General features: G+C 44.2%; 1 protein-coding gene across 1 annotated transcript; it reads right to left on the bottom strand.

Annotated features, from left to right (window-relative positions):
• Positions 1–206: 206 nt before the first annotated feature.
• Positions 207–19591, bottom strand: SLC19A1 (solute carrier family 19 member 1). The gene is made up of 6 exons (XM_077272567.1): positions 19453–19591; positions 15059–15315; positions 8217–8970; positions 3081–3273; positions 1824–1965; positions 207–1132 (listed from the first exon to the last, which is right to left on the bottom strand). The coding sequence occupies exons 2-6, from the start codon at positions 15299–15301 to the stop codon at positions 953–955; spliced, it is 1512 nt and encodes a 503-aa protein (XP_077128682.1). The 5' UTR covers positions 15302–15315; positions 19453–19591; the 3' UTR covers positions 207–952.
• Positions 19592–20128: the final 537 nt, after the last annotated feature.

The raw sequence follows: 20128 nt of genomic DNA, 5'->3' as shown, positions 1-20128 counted from the left end.
TGCAAGGGATGCTCGGAGGAGTTCATCAATGAGGAGCTCGCTTCCCTGCTTATTAGAGTAACCGCAGAAATCAATAACGCTAACAGCAGTTTTTTGCAGGAAAAATAATACCATCTTGGTATTAGGTTTTTTTCCCGATTTGTATAGCGCATACCTAAAAAAAATGGGCAGAAAAAAGAAATACCGTAAATACAATTTTGTTTCTTGCTGGTGTTTATTTTGGTCCGAAGGTACAGCAGACAATGCAAACAATGCGCCGCTCACATCTTACCAAATCCATCATATTCATCAAATCAAGTCTCATTATATACAAATAGTAATAAAAATTCTAAGTGCACTTTTATACCCAGACAGTGAGCCAATCTTTAGTTCTAATACTGCACATAATGGAGAATGCCTGCTTCCCTTCACATCGGCTTTACTGAGTGTAAGTCTATGAGGGATCTGGCCGACTATCCTCTAGTACGTGGTTCCGTGTACTACAGTGAAATCCATCTGGGAATACAGCTTCTTATATCACTCGTTTCTCACTTATATTAATCGTGTACAATTCCAGTGATTGTGGCGTGATTCACAGTTCTGATGGGAAAGGCGGTGAAGTCATTATTTCTAGTGCTAATAGAAAATATTAAATTACTCACATCCTGGATCAGAAAACTTATTTTGGCAAAGTAAAACCTGAGATTCTTATTCTAAAAATGCACTCATTAGCTTCAGTAAACCATTCTTCCAAGGCTCGAAAGCAGCCTTGTTTGCCTCCTACCTCTCAACACCAATGGAGGTGCAAGGGGGCGAGATCACAGCATGTACTGACAAATTGTAGTGAGATACTACCACACCTAGGCCTCATAATGCCTAAAATACTGGCTACTAAGTGCATGAACCCCGCACACAGCCCAGCGCCTCGCTAATACTGGACCACTGTTCACCTATGTTTGGCCACAGACTGAATTCATGCATGGGACTCAATATTGGATTTATCCGTCACCGCCTTCTGTTCAGCTGTTGCTTGTGGCTTAGTTTGTTCGTTTTCTTCAACGTGCTCTTCTGGTTTGTATCTGATGATAACACAGGCTGCGGCAACGAGGTACAGCACAGCCAAAATTGTGAAGTAGCCAAAATACACATAGAACTGGAAGATAACAACACAGTGTCAGACCGTATGATCACGTCACAGGCCCCAATGGGCTGACTACTTAGCTTCTATTGACTGCAGCATATTAAAAGCTTAAAATGTTTTCCAACTTGTAGAAATTTAGTAAAAACGTCTACTTTAAGATAACAAAAACATCCCTACTAGTGATGAGCGAGTAAGTATGCTCCTTACTCGAGATTTCCCGAGCATATGGCTGCTCGGAGATTTCATTTATGTCGACGCAGCTGCATGACTTGCAGCTGCTAGACAGCTTGAATACATGTAGGGATTGCCTGTTTGATAGGCAATCCCCACATGTATTCAAGCTGTATAGCAGCTGCAAATCATGCAGCTGCGTCGACAAACTAAATCTCCGAGCACGCCGAAATACTCGGAGACCACCCGAGCATGCTTGGGAAATCTCAAGTAACGAGCACACTCGCTCATTACTAATCACTACTGCCCTACTCTTTCCCACCGGCAATCTGGCAATGACTCTCCTGTAGGGCTCCAGGTCTGGCATCGGCGGTGCCAGTAGGATGGCACGTGGCCACTGCAGCCATTGATCGTCTGCGGAGACCACCCGCATGTAAACAAAGACTAGAAGTGCCGCAGGACAGGCAGAACTAGATCTCCGGTGGAGAGAAGTAATCTCATCTACTACTGTGGAGAAATTCTCATACATTACCTGAGGGTGCACAGAAAGAGCCAAGCCTCTCTTGTCAGTGATAATAATGGTTATGATGGTCTTCAATATCGTAGCAAAGAAAGTGTTAATTCCAAAAACCAGAGCACAAAGTTCTTTAGACATAGAGCTGGCAATCTGGAAACTGAAAAAGAAGCAAAACGGCTCTGTGATCGTGTATAACACAAGCAGATTTAAAGGCGTTGTACATTACTCAGACAACCCCTTCCCACTCCCTATTTTTGCCCCCAATAAAATAACACCACCTACACTCACCTCTGCTGCGGTGTCGGCACTGACCCTCCCGGGGCTTGTGTGACATTATTATGTTACGGGATCACTGTAGCCAATCAGCATTGGCTTCACTTTCCCCTCCTTCGGACAAAAAGCTCTCACTTCATCTGAATGTCTGAACTGTTAACCCATTCCCAGTCAAGTTACTTATTTTTTTTGCTTTTTTTTTTTCTTCCATGAACCATAACTTGCTTTATTTTCCACCAACATTGTTTTTTTCGCGAGATGAGTTGTAGTTTTGAATGACACCATATATTTTACCATATAATGTACTGGAGGGGGAAAAAAAAAAAAAAAGTGTGGTGAAATAATGAAAAAAAAATCAAAACATACTTTCACCATTGCTATGGGGTTTTGCTTTTTTTTCCCCCTTCTTTTTACAGTGTTCATTGTGTGGCAAAAATGATCTGATTTTCCCGGTCAGAATGATTTTGATGATACAAAACTTATTATTTTCCATACTCTTTCTTTTAATTTTCAGTAGATTGAGTTGTATGAGGACTTGTTTTTTTTTTCATGATGAGCTGCTGTAGTTTTTTTGGGGTATCAGCTTGGAGTACATTAACTACACAGAGGTCAATTCATTGTATCATTAGGGGAAGGTGTGGCAACTGAAAATCACCAATTTTGGCGTTTCATGTTTTCTTTACAGCATTTACCTTATGGGATAAACAATTTTACATATCAGACTAAACAGATGTGCCAGTGCAGAGTAAAGTTATTTTTATTATTTCTTTATTTTTATAAGGGGAAAAGTGAGTCGATTCTAAATTTTAATTTTATATTTTTTAAACTTTGAATTGTTTGATGGCTTATCCTATATACTGCAATACTTTATTACTGAAATATATAGAGAAAAAGTCAGCCTGCATATTAGAGATGGTCTCCAAAAGTGCATATACCCAGGTAAATCATTACACTCTAACTATAATTTCTCATTACAGAAAACCCATATCAATTACTTACATGGCAATGGGAACCAAAAACTGGTATGAACTGCGGAAAAGGATATAAGCCACGTAGCACACCCAGATATTAGATGTTGTATTCATGAGCATAAGAAGACCCGCCTGGAAAGCGGTGACCACCCCAATAACCAATTCAGACCACAAACTCCAGCGGATCTTCACATACCCTGCAGCAAAAGAGGTCATCGCTCCTAAAGGCCAAGCAGAAATATAAGTATTAGTACTCATACTAAAAATTCATAGTGGACATGGAAAGCATTAGTAAAATCAGGAATCAGCAATGCTGCAACTTCATAGGGGATACCGCAATATATGTTTGGTTGGACATGAATAAAATTGATGCAAAATAATGTTTTGTGTTGATTAATGCAAATTTCTGAAACAGAATGTCCCAAGAACAAAGTACCTTTTAATCAAAAGAACTTGGAATAATAAGTTGCACAATTGAATGTGTTAAAAAAAAATGTCCCTGTGCTCATATATATAATCTTATCATTGTGCCCCTGCTCTGTACTGTGTAATGGCTATATCTGACTATGCAGAGCAGCTCCAGTTCATGATTGGAACATAACACAGATCCTGGCCAGGGAGGAAAGCAGAAGTCACTTATGATAAATGAGTATATAGCAAGGGCTCACAGCTGCTGTTTTTGTAGGTAGCACATTTCCCTACCTGTTTTATCACAGGAGTATTTCTGCCACATCTCAGCTCTAAGCTCATCATAAATCAAGTCTGTGACATAGGAACTCCAGCTGTCACTGAGCATCTATGTCATTGACTGGATTTATCAGGAGCTCAGAGCGCTGGAGACACGGCAGAATATGTCACTCCTGTGATAAAACAAGCAGAGAAACATGTAAACTCAGAAAGCAGTACTTGCGAGCCCCAACTGATTAGTCGGTATACTCACTTACCATAACTCATTTATGCTTCACCCTCCCTGGCCAGAAGCTGTGGTATGTGGCGATCATGAACTGGAGCAGCTCTGTATGATCGGACACAGCCATTACACAGCGCAAAGCAAGGGCACAATTATAAGATCTCAGTGCAGGAATATATATATATATTTTTTAACACATCAAATTGTGCAACTTCCAAGATCTATAAATCAAAATGTACTTTGTTCGTGGGAAAATCCACTTTAATTTATCACGGTGCCTTTTGTAGGGCCAACATTCTGTACCGAATGAATTCTTATTATCCTTTTATCAATCTTTTTTTCATACAAATCTCCAAGTCGCACATATGGCCATAAAGCAGACGGTATATACTGGGGTTCTGTAGATGCCCAGTCCCCTACTATTCGGTACAGGAGAGAAGCAGAGCTGGTATTCAGCTGCACCACCAACTTTTCCTGGTCAGCCAGCAGACGTGGAGCGGAACATGGAGCTGTGGGGAAAGAACGCTCCTCTTCTACAGCAGCAGCACATAAGAAGTACATAATGGCTGTAGTCCGGTGATTGACCGACTACTGACACTAATAAAAATTCAAGAAGGGAGTGAAGGATCAAGGAAGGAGGCATGGAGGGTCATTAACTGGATTTCCCATATTCAAAACTATTGTCAGATTTGGAGGGGGGGGGGGGGCAGTTGAATTCATGAGAAAGAGGGTCCATGATTCCCCTGCGCGAATGTAATTAGTGTGGAGGCATGACCACAGCTTTATTCAGTCTATGGTACTTCAAAAATTACTTGGATACAATCTAAAAGACAGTAAACAGAGAAGAGCTCCCACATGAGAACTTCTGCTCCATTGACAGAGGACACCAGAGGACCTCAGTCCTTGTAAACAGTGGGGGCCTAGCCTTTACGACACCCATCCATCCCAAGAGCTGCAGATATATGATCATTTTGAAAATGGGAAAACCCACTGATCCCACTCCACACTAGGTCCTTCATAGTCCGGCACATAACTTGCCACAGACCTAATCAGGAGCTGGAGTGTGGCTGTGCATACAAGGTCCTATGTATATGGCATTTACAGGAAGGCTTCCTCTAACAGGCGGCCGCACTCCAAATGACCGATATGAAAGGGAGCCACTCCATACTAAAACGAAATTAGCTAAGGATTTCTATTTTCTGTTCATCTCTATTCATTCAACAAGAATCAAATCCTAATAATCCTTTCCAATCACTGCTAGGAAAGATTTCATGCATAACAACAGGGGAGGCTGCAGAAGAGTCAGCTATAATGGGCATAGACTGCAGGGAGAAGAGTCAGCTCTATGGGTGAGCATAGACTGCAGAGAGATGAGTTAGCTCTATGGGTGAGCATAGACTGCAGGGAGAGGAGTTAGCTCTATGGGTGAGCATAGACTGCAGAGAGATGAGTTAGCTCTATGGGTGAGCATAGACTGCAGGGAGAGGAGTTAGCTCTATGGGTGAGCATAGACTGCAGAGGAGGAGTCAGCTCTATGGGTGAGCATAGACTGCAGAGGAGTCAGCTCTATGGGTGAGCATAGACTGCAGAGGAGTCAGCTCTATGGGTGAGCATAGACTGCACAGGAGTCAGCTCTATGGGTGAGCATAGACTGCAGAGGAGGAGTCAGCTCTATGGGTGAGCATAGACTGCACAGGAGTCAGCTCTATGGGTGAGCATAGACTGAAGAGAGAAGAGTCAGCAATATAGGTGAACATAGACTGCAGGGAGAAGAGTCAGCTACAATGGGCATAGACTGCAGGGAAAGGAGTCAGCTCTATGGGTGAGCATAGACTGCAGGGAAAGGAGTCAGCTCTATGGGTGAGCATAGACTGAAGAGAGAAGAGTCAGCTATATAGGTGAACATAGACTGCAGGGAGAAGAGTCAGCTATAATGGGCATAGACTGCAGGGAAAGGAGTCAGCTCTATGGGTGAGCATAGACTGCAGAGAGATGAGTTAGCTCTATGGGTGAGCATAGACTGCAGGGAGAGGAGTTAGCTCTATGGGTGAGCATAGACTGCAGAGGAGGAGTCAGCTCTATGGGTGAGCATAGACTGCAGAGGAGTCAGCTCTATGGGTGAGCATAGACTGCAGAGGAGTCAGCTCTATGGGTGAGCATAGACTGCAGAGGAGTCAGCTCTATGGGTGAGCATAGACTGCAGAGGAGTCAGCTCTATGGGTGAGCATAGACTGCAGAGGAGTCAGCTCTATGGGTGAGCATAGACTGCACAGGAGTCAGCTCTATGGGTGAGCATAGACTGCAGAGGAGGAGTCAGCTCTATGGGTGAGCATAGACTGCAGAGGAGTCAGCTCTATGGGTGAGCATAGACTGCACAGGAGTCAGCTCTATGGGTGAGCATAGACTGCAGAGGAGGAGTCAGCTCTATGGGTGAGCATAGACTGAAGAGAGAAGAGTCAGCAATATAGGTGAACATAGACTGCAGGGAGAAGAGTCAGCTATAATGGGCATAGACTGCAGGGAAAGGAGTCAGCTCTATGGGTGAGCATAGACTGCAGGGAAAGGAGTCAGCTCTATGGGTGAGCATAGACTGAAGAGAGAAGAGTCAGCTATATAGGTGAACATAGACTGCAGGGAGAAGAGTCAGCTATAATGGGCATAGACTGCAGGGAAAGGAGTCAGCTCTATGGGTGAGCATAGACTGCAGGGAGAGGAGTCAGCTCTATGGGTGAGCATAGACTGCAGGGAAAGGAGTCAGCTCTATGGGTGAGCATAGACTGCAGGGAGAGGAGTCAGCTCTATGGGTGAGCATAGACTGAAGAGAAAAGAGTCAGCTATATGGTACTAAAGTCAGGAACCCCCCATATGCAATACACTGGCATCTTCATCCCCTCTGCACCGCAGCCAATTTTCAAGTTTAGTTTTTTTTCTGAGTTTCTAGCTTGATTTTTACAAGACGAATTGTAGTTTTGAAGAACGCCATTTATTTTTAACATACTATGTGCAGGACACAGGGAAAAAAAGTTCCAAGTGTGGCGACATCCCAATAAAACTGCAATTATTTTTTTTTTTGGTGATTTTCATTGTGCAGTAAAAGTAACCTGGCATCATGATCCTCCAAGTCAGTACAATTACAGTAATAACACATCAATGCATACACACATTTTAGTGCTCAACACAAATTCAGAAAATAAAAAAAATAAGAATTCTAATTTGTATGGCCTTTTCTTAGACCTGTTATTTATTACTACTTTTCTGTCAATGGAGCGGTTTAAGGTTTTTTTTTCTTTTTTAGTATTGCTATTAGACTTTTTTTATTGATACCATTTTTGGGGTACATACACGTTTACTTTTTTATCACTTTCATCACATTTTATTATTTTGTGGAGGTGTTATACCCCAAAAAACAGTAATTCAGGCATTTTTTTATTGCATGGGTTAAATAATTCTATATTTTCATATATCCCACTTTTACAGTTGCAACAAGACCAAAAAGGATTATCTTTTAGAATAATAATAATAATTTTATTTATATCGCGATAACATATTACGCAGCGCTTTATCTGTTTAAATGGGTTGTCCACTACTTGGATAAGCCCTTTTAAATTGTTTTGTTCCCGATTCTAAAATAACAACACCTACACTCTCCTCCGATGCGAGCACCGTTGCAGTGTGACGTGTGACGTTATGCTATGTCAGCCCTGCAGCCAATAACCAAACACTAATTCGCTTTTTCCCTCTCACTTCCTACAGACGAAATGGACACCGGGAAGAAGTGAGAACACGCTGCTGCTCTCTGACTTCCTCCATATGTCAGTTATGTCCAAAGGAAGCGGCAGTGAAGCGGCCCGTTAGCAGGTGCCGATTGGCTGAAGTGCTCATGTGACATAACGTCATGCGAGCCCTGGGGACACAAGGCACCAGCGTCGTTGGAAAAGTGCTTAAAGAGGAGACTACAAGGTCCAAATAGTGGAAAACCACTTTAATAATTTAATGATGGAAAAGGGAGGAAAGTTAAATTTTTAGGATTTTTAATTATCTGAACACTTTTAATAGCGTGATCATCTGATCACTTGTATATATTGTAATGCAACTGTATTGCTGTATACCGTTAAAATGACAGTGTCCCATGAAGCCCAGCTACGGGCTGCCACACATAGTAGTGAACAAGGCTACATTGACTTACCATTACATTTTATGATATGGGTGCAAAAAAAAAGAGAAAATTAAATATATCTTCTTTAGGAATCTTACCAAGAAGTGTAGATGCCGCATCAACACCTCCATTGTACACCCTACGGTTGTCTGTGGTGGGATAGATCTCATTCCACAGGATCTGCACGTAGTACAGCATAAGGTAATACCCGGCAGAATTAAAGATCCACCACAGTGACCAGATCCGCAGTCTGGGATGACGTACAGTTCCTTTCAGTTCTAGGACCATGCGGACAAACACGGAGTCTTTCCACCGGCTACACAAACCCCCAACTTTGGCTTCGGGATTCATCTTTTGTAGCTCAGACTGGAGAATCCCATTTTCTTGCTTAGAGATGGTTTTATTGAAGAAAAGACTCTTCTTTGGACGTCTCAGGAAGAAAGTGAGGATCAGCCCAAACAACATGAAGCCCAGTGAGATGTAATTAAGAGTCAGAAAAGGGACCCCAGCCACGGTGACGCATATCTGTCCTAACACTGAGCTTAAGAAAACCCCCATAAGCACAGAGGATCGGGAGTAGCTGGCCGCCCTCTGATACTTGGCAGGAGAAACCAGCGAGAAAATGTATGAAGAGTAGGCAACGCGAGCAGCCATGGTGATACCATAGAAGAACTCCATGAACTGCATTGCAATTACATCTGTGCCGAAGATGAGCAGTGACCAGACAGAGATGTGACTGAGGCTCTGGAGGATGAGCACCGGTTTATAACGCAGGTAATCCGTCAGCAGAAAAACCGGCACTAGCACCGCCATGTACGAGTAGCTCAGCACTGGAGTAATTTCATTGGTGACCTACACAAAAGACAAGAGCGAAGAAAAAAGGTAAAGATTTTACAAAGTAAGAAGTGATTATTAATAATAATAATAATAAAGGAATATACAGAGAATAATGATTATGGAAAGGATATAACACCAAGCTGGAAATACGGAGAGGAGAAATGTGACCCAAAGCGCAATATGAACTTTAATATTGCGGCACATACAGGCTCCCGAAGAACAGGTGTCATTACTATCATATTGATCGTCACCATACATGGTGTATCACCACAATGTGGGGGTCCCATACTCTTCCCTGCATGGCTGAATAGGACGGTGGTTGAGCGCATGATGTCTCTTCATTCAGTGCTTTGCCCGGCTGCCTCAGTGTCATAGTGAATATAACAGGATGGTGCATGACCGACCACTGCCGAATACAAAAGGCTCCTGACTACCGTCATTAGGCAGTAGGAACAGAGGCCACAATAAGAAAGAAAAAAGAATCTGCACCACTGCAACAAAGGTCACTGCGCCTCACACCCAACACAGCTACGTGCCATGAACGCTCCAAAAGGATTGGGTGCTCAATCTGAAAAAAGTATGCAAAAGTTCCAATAAGAAAAGAAAACAGAGTACTCACCGTCCTAAAAATCAGTCCTTTATTGAAACAGAAGAATCTTCAGCAGGGGAGAATGTGAATACTAACGGACGACGGCAGTTTCGCGCTGCCGCGCTTCCACGGGTCCTACAGGAAGCGCGGCAGCGCGAAACTGCCGTCGTCCGTTACTATTCACATTCTCCCCTGCTGAAGATTCTTCTGTTTCAATAAAGGACTGATTTTTAGGACGGTGAGTTCTCTCAGTTTTCTTTTCTTATTGAAAGTAGGAACAGAGGCTCCCAGTGATCGGTGGGGTCTCCGAAGTGACGGTTTCAACACTCGCTTATTAGCTATCCTATGGATAGATGATAAATAGCCAATGGATGAAGACCCCTTCAAATATGCAGACATAAAAATAAAAATCAGTGCTTCTCGCCGACGCTTACCAACTTTACTCAGTTTATGCCATCAATGATTAAAGAAGTTGTCTGGGACTTTAGCACTGGTGGCCCATACTTTGGATAGGTCATCAATGTCTGATCTGTGGGGGTGCGATACCCGGCACCCCCGCCGTTCAGCTGTTCCCACTGTAGGCTATCGCCAGAACTGCACCGCACAGCTCCGTCAGCTGAATAGTGACCGTGGCCAGGTACTGAACACCCCCTCTTGATTTAAATAGGGGTGGATGTGCAGGACCTGGCCACGGCCACTATCAGCAGATGGAGCTGCACAGCACAACTGAGCAGTCCTGGCCACCGCCGACTAAAGTGATGGCTTCTCACTAGGACATGCTGTCACTTACAGTACTAACAGCCACAATGCTCCAGCCATCACTGTGCAGAGGACCACAAGTCACACGGATGGAGTGGTGTTGCATTTCCCTCTACTACATGTGCAGCAGAAATGCCAAAAGGACATCTGTCTCTGTTTTCTGCATTGGCAGAGATCTCAGAGGTCTGACCTCTATGTGTCATAACGATATGGAAATCCTATAACACTATATAAGAATAATAGAAAAAATAAAAAACAGGAGCCCACTTACAGGAACTGACCACTTTTATCTTATTTATGTGCACTGACCCTTGACCCCATGATGTCATTGTGTGACACTTTTGCCTCCTATTTGGCCCATTTAAACCCTGTCTGTTATCCTATTAATACACATGCCTGACCTGAGGAAGACATTTGTCTGATGTTGAAACGCGTCACCCCATTTTTTAAAGTACGGTAAATTCTTATGTAGATATTACCTGTGTCTTTGTGTCGTTCTCAGCAGTACTTTTATCACCCCCTTTTTTATCTCAATTTTTAACTTTTTTCACACCTCTGAATCACAGCGTCCTGTGTACACTGTCAGCAAGCTATCAATCAGTGGTGGGGCGAGGTTACACAGATTAGCTGGACTGGCATGCACATGAGACCTAGTCCTCTAGTGATAATCTCCTGCTGATGAAACACTCATTGTATTATAACTACAGTGCACAGCCTAATAAGTGACACATCCCTGGAATCAGGCTCTTTGCCTCTACATTATGCTGCTTTCAGATTAAATAGCAAAAACCTGCTGACAGATTGTTTTTAAACAAACGGCGATCGGCTACATGTCAGCCAAGCGGCACTCGCTTAGTGGTCTAATTAGGCCGATCTGAATTCTATAACTACAGAACGATCGTTGAAATGATTGTTGTGTGCATAGAGTATTGTTCAAGGCAGCACATCTCCTGTTTATATAGGACAATGTGCTGCAGAAAACATTGATATTCGAAGAGCAAGTGTTTGGTGATTTCCTGCCTCTTTAGACAGGCTGATAATCATGGACGGGCATTGCTATAAATGCTCATTCCCCAATTATTGGACAAGAAAAAAAGGACTTTAAGACTGGGTAAGCACATTTAGAGGTATTAAAAGATGTCATCAGGCTACAGGGGTTTTCTAAGATATTTAAAAAGCCACCAATATAGCTAAGTAAGGAAAAAAATAAAGTATACTCATTTTCTCCTGCTATTTCAGTCTCATATCCTTACTGCTATCTCTGCTTACTTTGGCTGCAACCGTCTAATCCAATTGTGCAGCCAATCTCTGGCCTCTGTGGTCCCATGACACGGACCGCTGAGGTCAGTGATTGGCTGCATCCGTCACATGGAGGATACAGGATATTACTGCTGTAGCTAAAGTAAACAAGACGGGGCAGAGTAGTGATGGCGGTACTTGAACGTCAGGGAGTAAATGAGTACACCTTCACCTATTTAGGCAAATTTGTGGCTCTAAGAAGATTTTTAAATATTGCTGAAAAATCCCTTTAAAAGTCCAAAATCCGCAGCTCCTGTGCTGAACTATCGCCATGATACTATCTTCTTTACTACTATCTGAGAGCTTGGCCTTGTTCAAGAAACAAGATATAATATAAAAAAAACACCATCCAAGCACCTAGCAGCTTAGAGAGCTGAAGTTATGATAAAGACACTAATGTGTTTGGTAAGGGTGATCCGCCATAACAGGTCAGCTGTCACCCGGTCACTGGAGCAGAGGCGCTGTCACTTCTGGAACCATGACTTCAAGCACTGATACTTCTACATGTGAAATAAGTAAATCGAAAGAAAAAAAAAAGAAAAAAGACCTTTGTAGCTCACACATGACTCCGAGTCAATGCGCCCATCTGGTTTTCTTTAGGTGTCGAAACATTTTTGTTTAAAGCGGTTCTCATGGATATATATATATTTTTAATCCAAAGGGTTTCTGCTGTAGAAAATAAACACTACTAATAGTTTAAAAAGCCACTGGATAGAAAACATTACTTAAATTCAAAATTATGTATTCGGAGCAGTGTGGGTGGAATCAACGCAGCATGAAATGGAGGCAGCCAGCAAAACTGTGGGGTAACGATGCTCTGGGCATGTTATCTGCATACGAACAAAAAGGCCAGAAACAAGCGTTCCAGCGCAGGGGCCCCCCCCCAAGCCACACAGGAACAAGATGAGCGTTCTGGGGCATGGGCCTCCGAGCCACGCGGGAAGAAGCTGAGCGTTCCAGAGGTGGGGGGCCCCGAGACGTGGGAACGAGAAGAATTTTCCATCGCAGACCACCACCCCTAGACACGCGGGAACGAGATGAGCGTTCCAGCTCAGGTGCTCCCGAGCCACGCAGGAACAAGGTGAGCGTTCCAGAGGTGGAGGCCCCCCTAGAAACGTGGGAACGAGACAAACATTCCAGCGCGGACCTCCCCCAATAGACACGCAGGAACGAGATGAGAGTTCCAGCTCAGGGGCTCCTGACCCACACGGGAACAAAATGAGCATTCCGGCACAGGGGCCTCTGAGCCATGCGGGAACAAGATGAGCGTTCCAGAGGTGGAAGGGCCCCCCGAAACGCGTGGGAAACAAGCGGTGCAGCAATACACCCCCCACCCAGATACGTGGGAACGAGACGAGCAATCGGTCAAACAATCATGTAGCCAGCTTTAGTGCCAAGTCCCTTACAAGGCCCGGAGCTTCCTTTTATACCGATTTTGGAGCTAACGGACTCCCTATAAACCTGACCCTGTGTCCTTCTATAATTCACATGGCCACACGTATTTTCACCAAGCCTCTTTTGGATTTGATGTACATTTAATGAGAATTGGGACTCCCCAAAAGATGGCAGGGCCTCTCTCAAGAGAGAACAAAGGAGTATTTGGCTGTGCGAGCGCTCCTGTGTATGGGGGAGTCGGGACAGATAGCTGTCGGCTGAACTATCATTTGTCTCACATCCATATAATGTGTAAGGCCAGGTTAAAAAGGTGTTGTCTCAAGTTCTTAAATGGATAAAATTGCAAAGTGCTAGTAAAAACAAGCAACTTTGCACGTTCCTTCCTAATAAAAATCCTCAAGAATGGAGGAACTTTTAATTTTATAGTGTAGATCTTGTTGCCAAGATTACCAGCCACCCTACAGCCTCAGAGTGGCCGGTTACCTAGGTAAGAAGAGGGCAACGCTTGCAGGTGCTATGTCTGAAGCAGGTAGGAAACGGCCAGCCTCAGTCTCCCGGCACTTCTCCCAATGATGCAGTGATAAAGCTGCCTCTCCTAGCAGAATGGGAGAGCTCTCGATTTGGTCCAGAGGTACAACCCTGTCGCAGGTCCAAACTGTCAATCTTCAAGAATACACCGTACCGACGGCAACCCTAAATGCTTCTAATCCCAGAGGTTTTCAGGGAAGGGAAGAAGACAATTTCCAAAATTACACTTTGAAAACAAGATTCCTTTTTTCGTTAGGGGAAAATTTCTTTGACACAAGCAGTTAACAGGTTCCCTTTAACAACTGGCGAGCCCTGAGTCTTAAACTCCTAAGCTCGTGGCCACATGACGGATGTCTGGGTTGGGGACTGGACAAAGGTTGCAGTTCACATGCTTGCACAGCAGTTTGCTGCTTAGTACATTCCTCAATAAGTAAAGTGTGAAAATCCCAGAGCACATTTCTGAGCCATTTTATTACAGTAGAAAACTGATGAATCGTTGTGCATGATGAAGCCCAGGGCAAGTGACCACCATCAGATGTGAGCCTCGCCATAGTGTCTGCATTATCAGAGTAAGCTACAAAAGGATTAGGGGCTTCCGTGTAACCGGGGTCCAAAGGTTTGTTTTATGGAACAATAGTTAGCTAGGCTTATTGATAAACACACAATGTGTAACGGGATGTAATGCAGCCCTTGATACACCCAGCATCAATATAAAATACAACAGTAAAGGGGACGTCCAGGATTTCTACCTTACTCTGACATCCCGTGGCGTATGCAGCCCTGACAAGTTATTAGACACCAAATAAGCTTTTATTCTTACATATAATGATGTCCACGTGCCATGGCCGCTCCCTTCAACAGAACCAGATCTACTTTATGAAGTGTGCAAGTATCAGGAAACATGGCGTAAGCCTGGCCTGAATAATGCAACAAAAGCGTGACATGAACCCAGCCTAATAGAGGCTGACTTAGGGGTGAAAAAACTCGAGATATGTTCCAGCTACCTGGGATAAAACCCAAAATTTATCGAGACCATATAAAAAAAATAGAAAAAGCTCCTAAAATAGCACCCAAATGAGAAGGATAAGGTGATGCTTTTCGTTCACAAACGCATCACCTTATCCTTCTCATTTGGGTGTTAATTTAAGAGCTGTTTCTATTTTTTTTATATATGGGCTAAATACACTTTGGGTTTTATCCCAAGAAGATGGAACATATATCAAGTTTCTTCAGTGTCTGACCACGTCTCATCAGTACAGAGTTTGGTGCACCGGCACTAATTGTTGGTGAACTGGCTCTATTTCACTTTTTCTTCTCCTGACTTATGGGTGACCCAAGAGGCCAAATGTTAAAGGATTGTGCCAAGATCTGAAGTTTCCCTCTATTAGATAGGGAATAACTGCCTGATCAATGGGGTTTGACGGCCAGGATCCCGAAAATGGTGACCTGAATAGAATAGAGATCAATCAGTCAAACACCACTCAAAAAGGTGATGTGACCCTTCCTTTAAAAGCAAATGTATAGATTGTATACCTGCTCTTTGGTAAAATTCCTTTCAGGGCTGAGTAGGAATGGCGTGATGAAGCTTTCTCCTGGGCGAAGCTGAGTCATGAAGCCATAAAAGCACAGGTAAAACAGCAGAAACTTCCATCCTTTCTGTTCCTCGGTAGGCGCTGGTGGGGTCTCAGATGGAGATTGTGTCTCTTCCACAGGAGGCTCGTGTTCCTCTTCTTCTGGAGGTTCAAGTTTCTTGTTCTTTTCACAATCTGGATCCATCTTGATGTTATACCCTGTGGGTTCACAAATATTATTAGACTTTACATTTATTGTAAACTTAAATTATTAATTGTCCTAATTAAAGCAAAATTTACCAGTTTCATTAAAGTGTTTGTCCAGTCCAAGCACATGCTATTGGTGACCTTTCCTGCACTCTGGTACTCGGCAGCGGCTTCTACACAATCAATGAAGCCGCCAGTGCAATGGTTGCATCAGGCCCCTGCAGGAGCCTAGAACAGTAGATCAGATATGGTGCCGGACTTCTAGCCATCTGATATTGAAGCTCTATAAGAAATACCACATGCCCAGAGAACCCCATGGGCAGCAGTGTCGCTCAGTGGTTAGCAGCACTGTTTCTTTGAAGAGCTGAAGTCTTGAGTACGAATCTCACTAAGGACAACATCTGCAAGGAGTTTGTATGATCTCCCAGTGTTTCCGTGGGTTTCCTCCCACACTCCAAAGAGATACTGATAGGAAGATTGTGATAATTACAGAAAAACACCCATGAGTCAATAGAAAGGCAAAAGAACTTAAATATTAGATAAACACCAAAGAGCAAATAAAGTATAAATTGCCCCAGGGGGGACAGGGACTTCAGGCTGGCAGGTGACCTACTCATGTAAGGGTTGCTCCTCTGTACACTATCTTACACTACCTTGCATTTTACTAGGGAACAGGATATCCCATTGATTTAGCATAGGATAACAGGCGTTTTCATCTGAAACCTTGTGACCTTGTGTCACTCTGTATTGTGCTCTTTGCAGTCCCTTTTTGTTGGTAGCAGCTTCCTTGCTTTACTGGTTCTAGGATTTTTAGGCTCTTTTACTCTGATTAAATAAAATTTGTTTTATTGGCAATTTATACTTTATTTGCTCTTTGGTGTGTATCTAATTTAGATAGTGAACCCCAATGGGGACAGTGACGATAATGTATGTAAAGCTCTGTGGAATATGATGACGCTATATAAGCAAAGCATAATAAATAAATTCCTTTATGTATGGAATAAAGAAAGGGTCATTTTTAACCAGCATTACTTTCACCCATGTAGTGCTAGCGTAACCAAGTCCTACACAAGGCCAACGCTGCAACTTTTTCATAATGATCAATTAGATAGGTGTGTGGCAATCAACAGCCAAATTAGGCTACTTTCACACTAACGTCGGGCTCGGCCCGTCGCAGTGCGTCGGGCCGAGGTTACCGACGCTAGCGTTCTCTGCGCCGCACAACGGGGGCAGCGGATGCATTTTTCCAGCGCATCCGCCGCCCCATTGTGAGGTGCTGGGAAGTGCGGGGAGGTGGGGGGCGGAGTTCCGGCCGCGCATGCGCGGTCGGAAAAAGCGGACCGTCGGCGGCAAAAAACGTTACATGTAGCGTTTTTTTGTGCCGACGGTCCGCCACAACACGGCGCAACCGTCGCACAACGGTTGCGACGTGTGTCAATCCGTCGCAATACGTCGCTTAATGTTAGTCTATGGGGAAAAAACGCATCCTGCAAACACTTTTGCAGGATGCGTTTTTTCGGCCAAACGACGCATTGCGACGGATTGCAAAAAACGCTAGTGTGAAAGTAGCCTTAAAGGTTTAAGTGGCTGGTCCAAGCTCAGACCATGATGCATGGACCGGCCACTGGTTTCTGACCTGAACTCAAAAGTAAGGTATTAATAAGTCTGTCGATTTTGGGTCAGGTGAGTCATAGCGAATCTGTGCATTCTGTACAAGAACCAGGATGTGTGAATCTGACATAGTATATACTAGGAGGTAAAGAGGGAGGAATTTTAGGAGGAAGAAACTGTGTGGGAAGAAATGTAACCATCTTGAGACTGTATGAGTCTCAGGATGGTGCTTTACAGCTGGAATGGGCAGGCACTGAGTGTGGGAGCGAAGCAGATGTGGACAGATGCAGCTCTGACAAAGAAGCCAGAGAGCACTGCAGCCTGGGAAATGTAGTCTAGAGGCACAAAGGGAGAGCTAGCAGGAGGTTGTGAATGTTAACAGTAAGAAACCACAAAGATGGCTGCAGGGAAGCTAAATAAGAAAAATCAAGGCAACCGGGGTGTTTGGGGACCCACTGCAGTGTCAGAAATATAGCAAAATCCTTTTTTTTTGTGTGTGTCTGGAAAATCCCTTTAACAAAAGCATTGTATTTGTCATTTTAAAGCCGCAGTTACCCTGGAGGTATTCAGGATTTTCCACTACATCTCTTACCTGGATGTAATTCTGATTTAGGGAGGTTTACCTATGCATTTATAGCTACTATGACATAAATCCCAGCACAGGGCGACCGGGCTGTGATCTAGTGACAGTTGTGCAATGTCATGACTCTGACCTCTCGCCTGATTTCTCATTTTAGAACAATGGTAGAATGTGTAAAACAACACCGGAAGTCCAAAGGCTTCATATTATGTGGCTTCTTCTTCACATATTTTTGTACACAGGTTTTTTTCTTCACAAGCCTATCCTAAGGCTATGTCCACCCACCTGGGATGGAAAAATCTGCTGCAAATCTGCATATATAACATGATGATTTTGTGGCAGAATCCACATTTGGGCTTCGATATGGATGAAATTGAAAGTGTGAATATAACATCCACATTGCAGGTCAATTTTTTTTCGAGTGGTAAAATAGTGCAGCAACTGGATGAGATAGATTCGCATCTACGCGGCTGGCACTATAAACCTCGGAGGATCTTCCGTGTGGATTTGAATCCTTCCTATCATGAGTGGACTTAGCCCGAGACTTCCTTTATGGCTGCAGATAACTCAAATACCTGTCTGTTTCCCCAGTGTCAGATGTACAGAAGTCCAGGTAGTTGAAATATGGGGCGTTAGGAGACCCTGTCTCTGTGTCAGCCCGGGACATAGGGCTGACAATCTAATGTCAGTTCTGACAGATTATGTCGGGGATATAGGGATCGGGAGGTTGAGTTTCAATTGCCAATCCTTTATTCAGCAGGGAGATGAGCATCTGCCATAGGACTCTGGCAGCGGCTCTTGTATACAGAACACAGGAGCGATCGGCTGAGTGTTCCTGTGATTGCGGAGTTGGGAGAGAAGCCGTCGGTAAAAGAATGGTTCAGCCGACAGCTATTGACAGGGGCGACTCTTACACACACAGAGTAGGAGCTCTGAAAAAATGAGTAGTCAAAAGCAAGGAACCTATTGGTTAAAATACAATGTCAGGAAGACCGGACGGGTTAGATTTTTACCTGCATGTTTTTTTATTATTATTATTCCCGAGATGTAAGCATGAGCTACCTGGTGTCTGCCAGCCGCTTATCTCAGCGCTCCGATAATGATAGTAGCATGGCAGACACCACTTATCTGAAGCTTTAAATTTAAAGGGGTTGTCCATCTTTGAGAACTTTTTTTTTTTTTTTTTTTACTTAAACGCATGTATTTGTGAACTAAAAAACAAAACAAAAAAAAACCTAAACATTTTTTGCAATTTTGTTTCATTAAAACTTTGTATCGTTTACCTTCTATTGCTGGTTGCAGACTTAATGAGATATCTAAGAATTCATTAGTGTGTTTAACTCGTTAGCTGTCATTTTCTGCGCGTTTCTCAGCTGATTTATGACCATAGACTGCATGAAAGTAAAATTTACAGAGGGGAAAAAAAAACAAAAACCACCGCCTGAAAAAGCCAAATGGCGAAACATTTGCAATGAAGCCCAAATGCAACAATTATAGCCATAATCCCATTGTGACTCGCAAAAGTATCACAAGAAGCGAATCGCGTTCAGCCAGGAGCAGATGGGTTCTTGTAACATTGCTGATGTAGACGTTGGACCTTGCGGGTCACAATATGACCCCACTCACCTGCGATGTAGCCCCGGCCTCAATGGCCACGCCAGGGAGCAATTGGCGAGGGTCCCCGCGTCCCCCCATGGGCTGAGAGCGGTGGCCGAGTCCTGGCAGATGCCACATCGCTGCCCTGCAGACCGGCACACAATGTCCTCCTGTGGTCAGTACCCAGGTGGCACAGAGCCACTGTACAGACCCTGTGTCATACCCTGGAGGGGTCACACATGGCACAGGTAACACTGTGCATCCCCATAGCTGCAGCATGTGAGGGTCCTGCCACGTGCCCCCCACACCCTGGCAGCTGCTGGCATCACTTGCCCTCTGCCCCGTCCCCACACATCACCTACCTGTGCGCGGCCGCCCGTGCTGGCAGAGCTCCTCAGTCACCGCATGTAGCCTCCTTCCCTGTCACTCACACACTCACAAGCACGGCTGCAGCACATTGGAACTACATTACCCGGCATCCCACACACGACTACATTTCCCAGATACATCGCAACCAACCAAAACAATACGTCACCGGAGCGCCGCAGCGCCATCTAGCGGCTCCGAGGGATGTTTACATGCTGCGCTGTTCTGTCAGCGTGCAATCCGTGGTGCGGCCGCAAGAGCTGCGATAATGACACCGGCATCCGGAGATGTAGCTTTAGGACTTGTGGCTTTGGTGCTAACAGCAGCCCCTGCACAGGCCTTGTGCCCGACCATGCCCAAGGTGACACTGTCACACACGATGAACATGCTGATGTTGGTTTCTAATTCAACAATTTTTTTTTCTTTTTTTTTTCTCGCAGGTTTTACAATTAAAATAAAAAAAATCACAATAATACACAATGCACGAGGCGTCCTGATGTGAATACATTCAAAAGCAGCAACGAAAGTTATAAGACTGGCACAAAATGGGCACCGAAGGGCGGTATTGAAAGGGTTAACCTACTTTGGGCCACTGATGGCACAGAGCGAGTGATGCCCCACAGCTAATGCGGGTCACCCCAGCCTGGTCCCAGCGGGTTCTGGGCATCACAG

The sequence above is a fragment of the Ranitomeya variabilis genome, chromosome 7, assembly GCF_051348905.1.
Source record: "Ranitomeya variabilis isolate aRanVar5 chromosome 7, aRanVar5.hap1, whole genome shotgun sequence".
Taxonomy (NCBI): Eukaryota; Metazoa; Chordata; class Amphibia; order Anura; family Dendrobatidae; genus Ranitomeya; species Ranitomeya variabilis.
Note: the sequence above shows the minus strand (reverse complement) of the source record. Positions and strands in the feature narration are given on the sequence as shown.

What these genes read in the sequence shown, in the direction of transcription:
- SLC19A1 (XM_077272567.1), bottom strand. Translation starts at nt 15,301, where the DNA reads ATGGATCCAGATTGTGAAAAGAACAAGAAACTTGAACCTCCAGAAGAA. An exon ending in GGAATTTTACCAAAGAGCAG is followed by an intron (nt 8,971 to 15,058) that starts GTATACAATCTA and finishes TCTTTTGTGTAG; the next exon opens with GTCACCAATGAAATTACTCC. An exon ending in CTCTTTCTGTGCACCCTCAG is followed by an intron (nt 1,133 to 1,823) that starts GTAATGTATGAG and finishes GTTATCTTCCAG; the next exon opens with TTCTATGTGTATTTTGGCTA.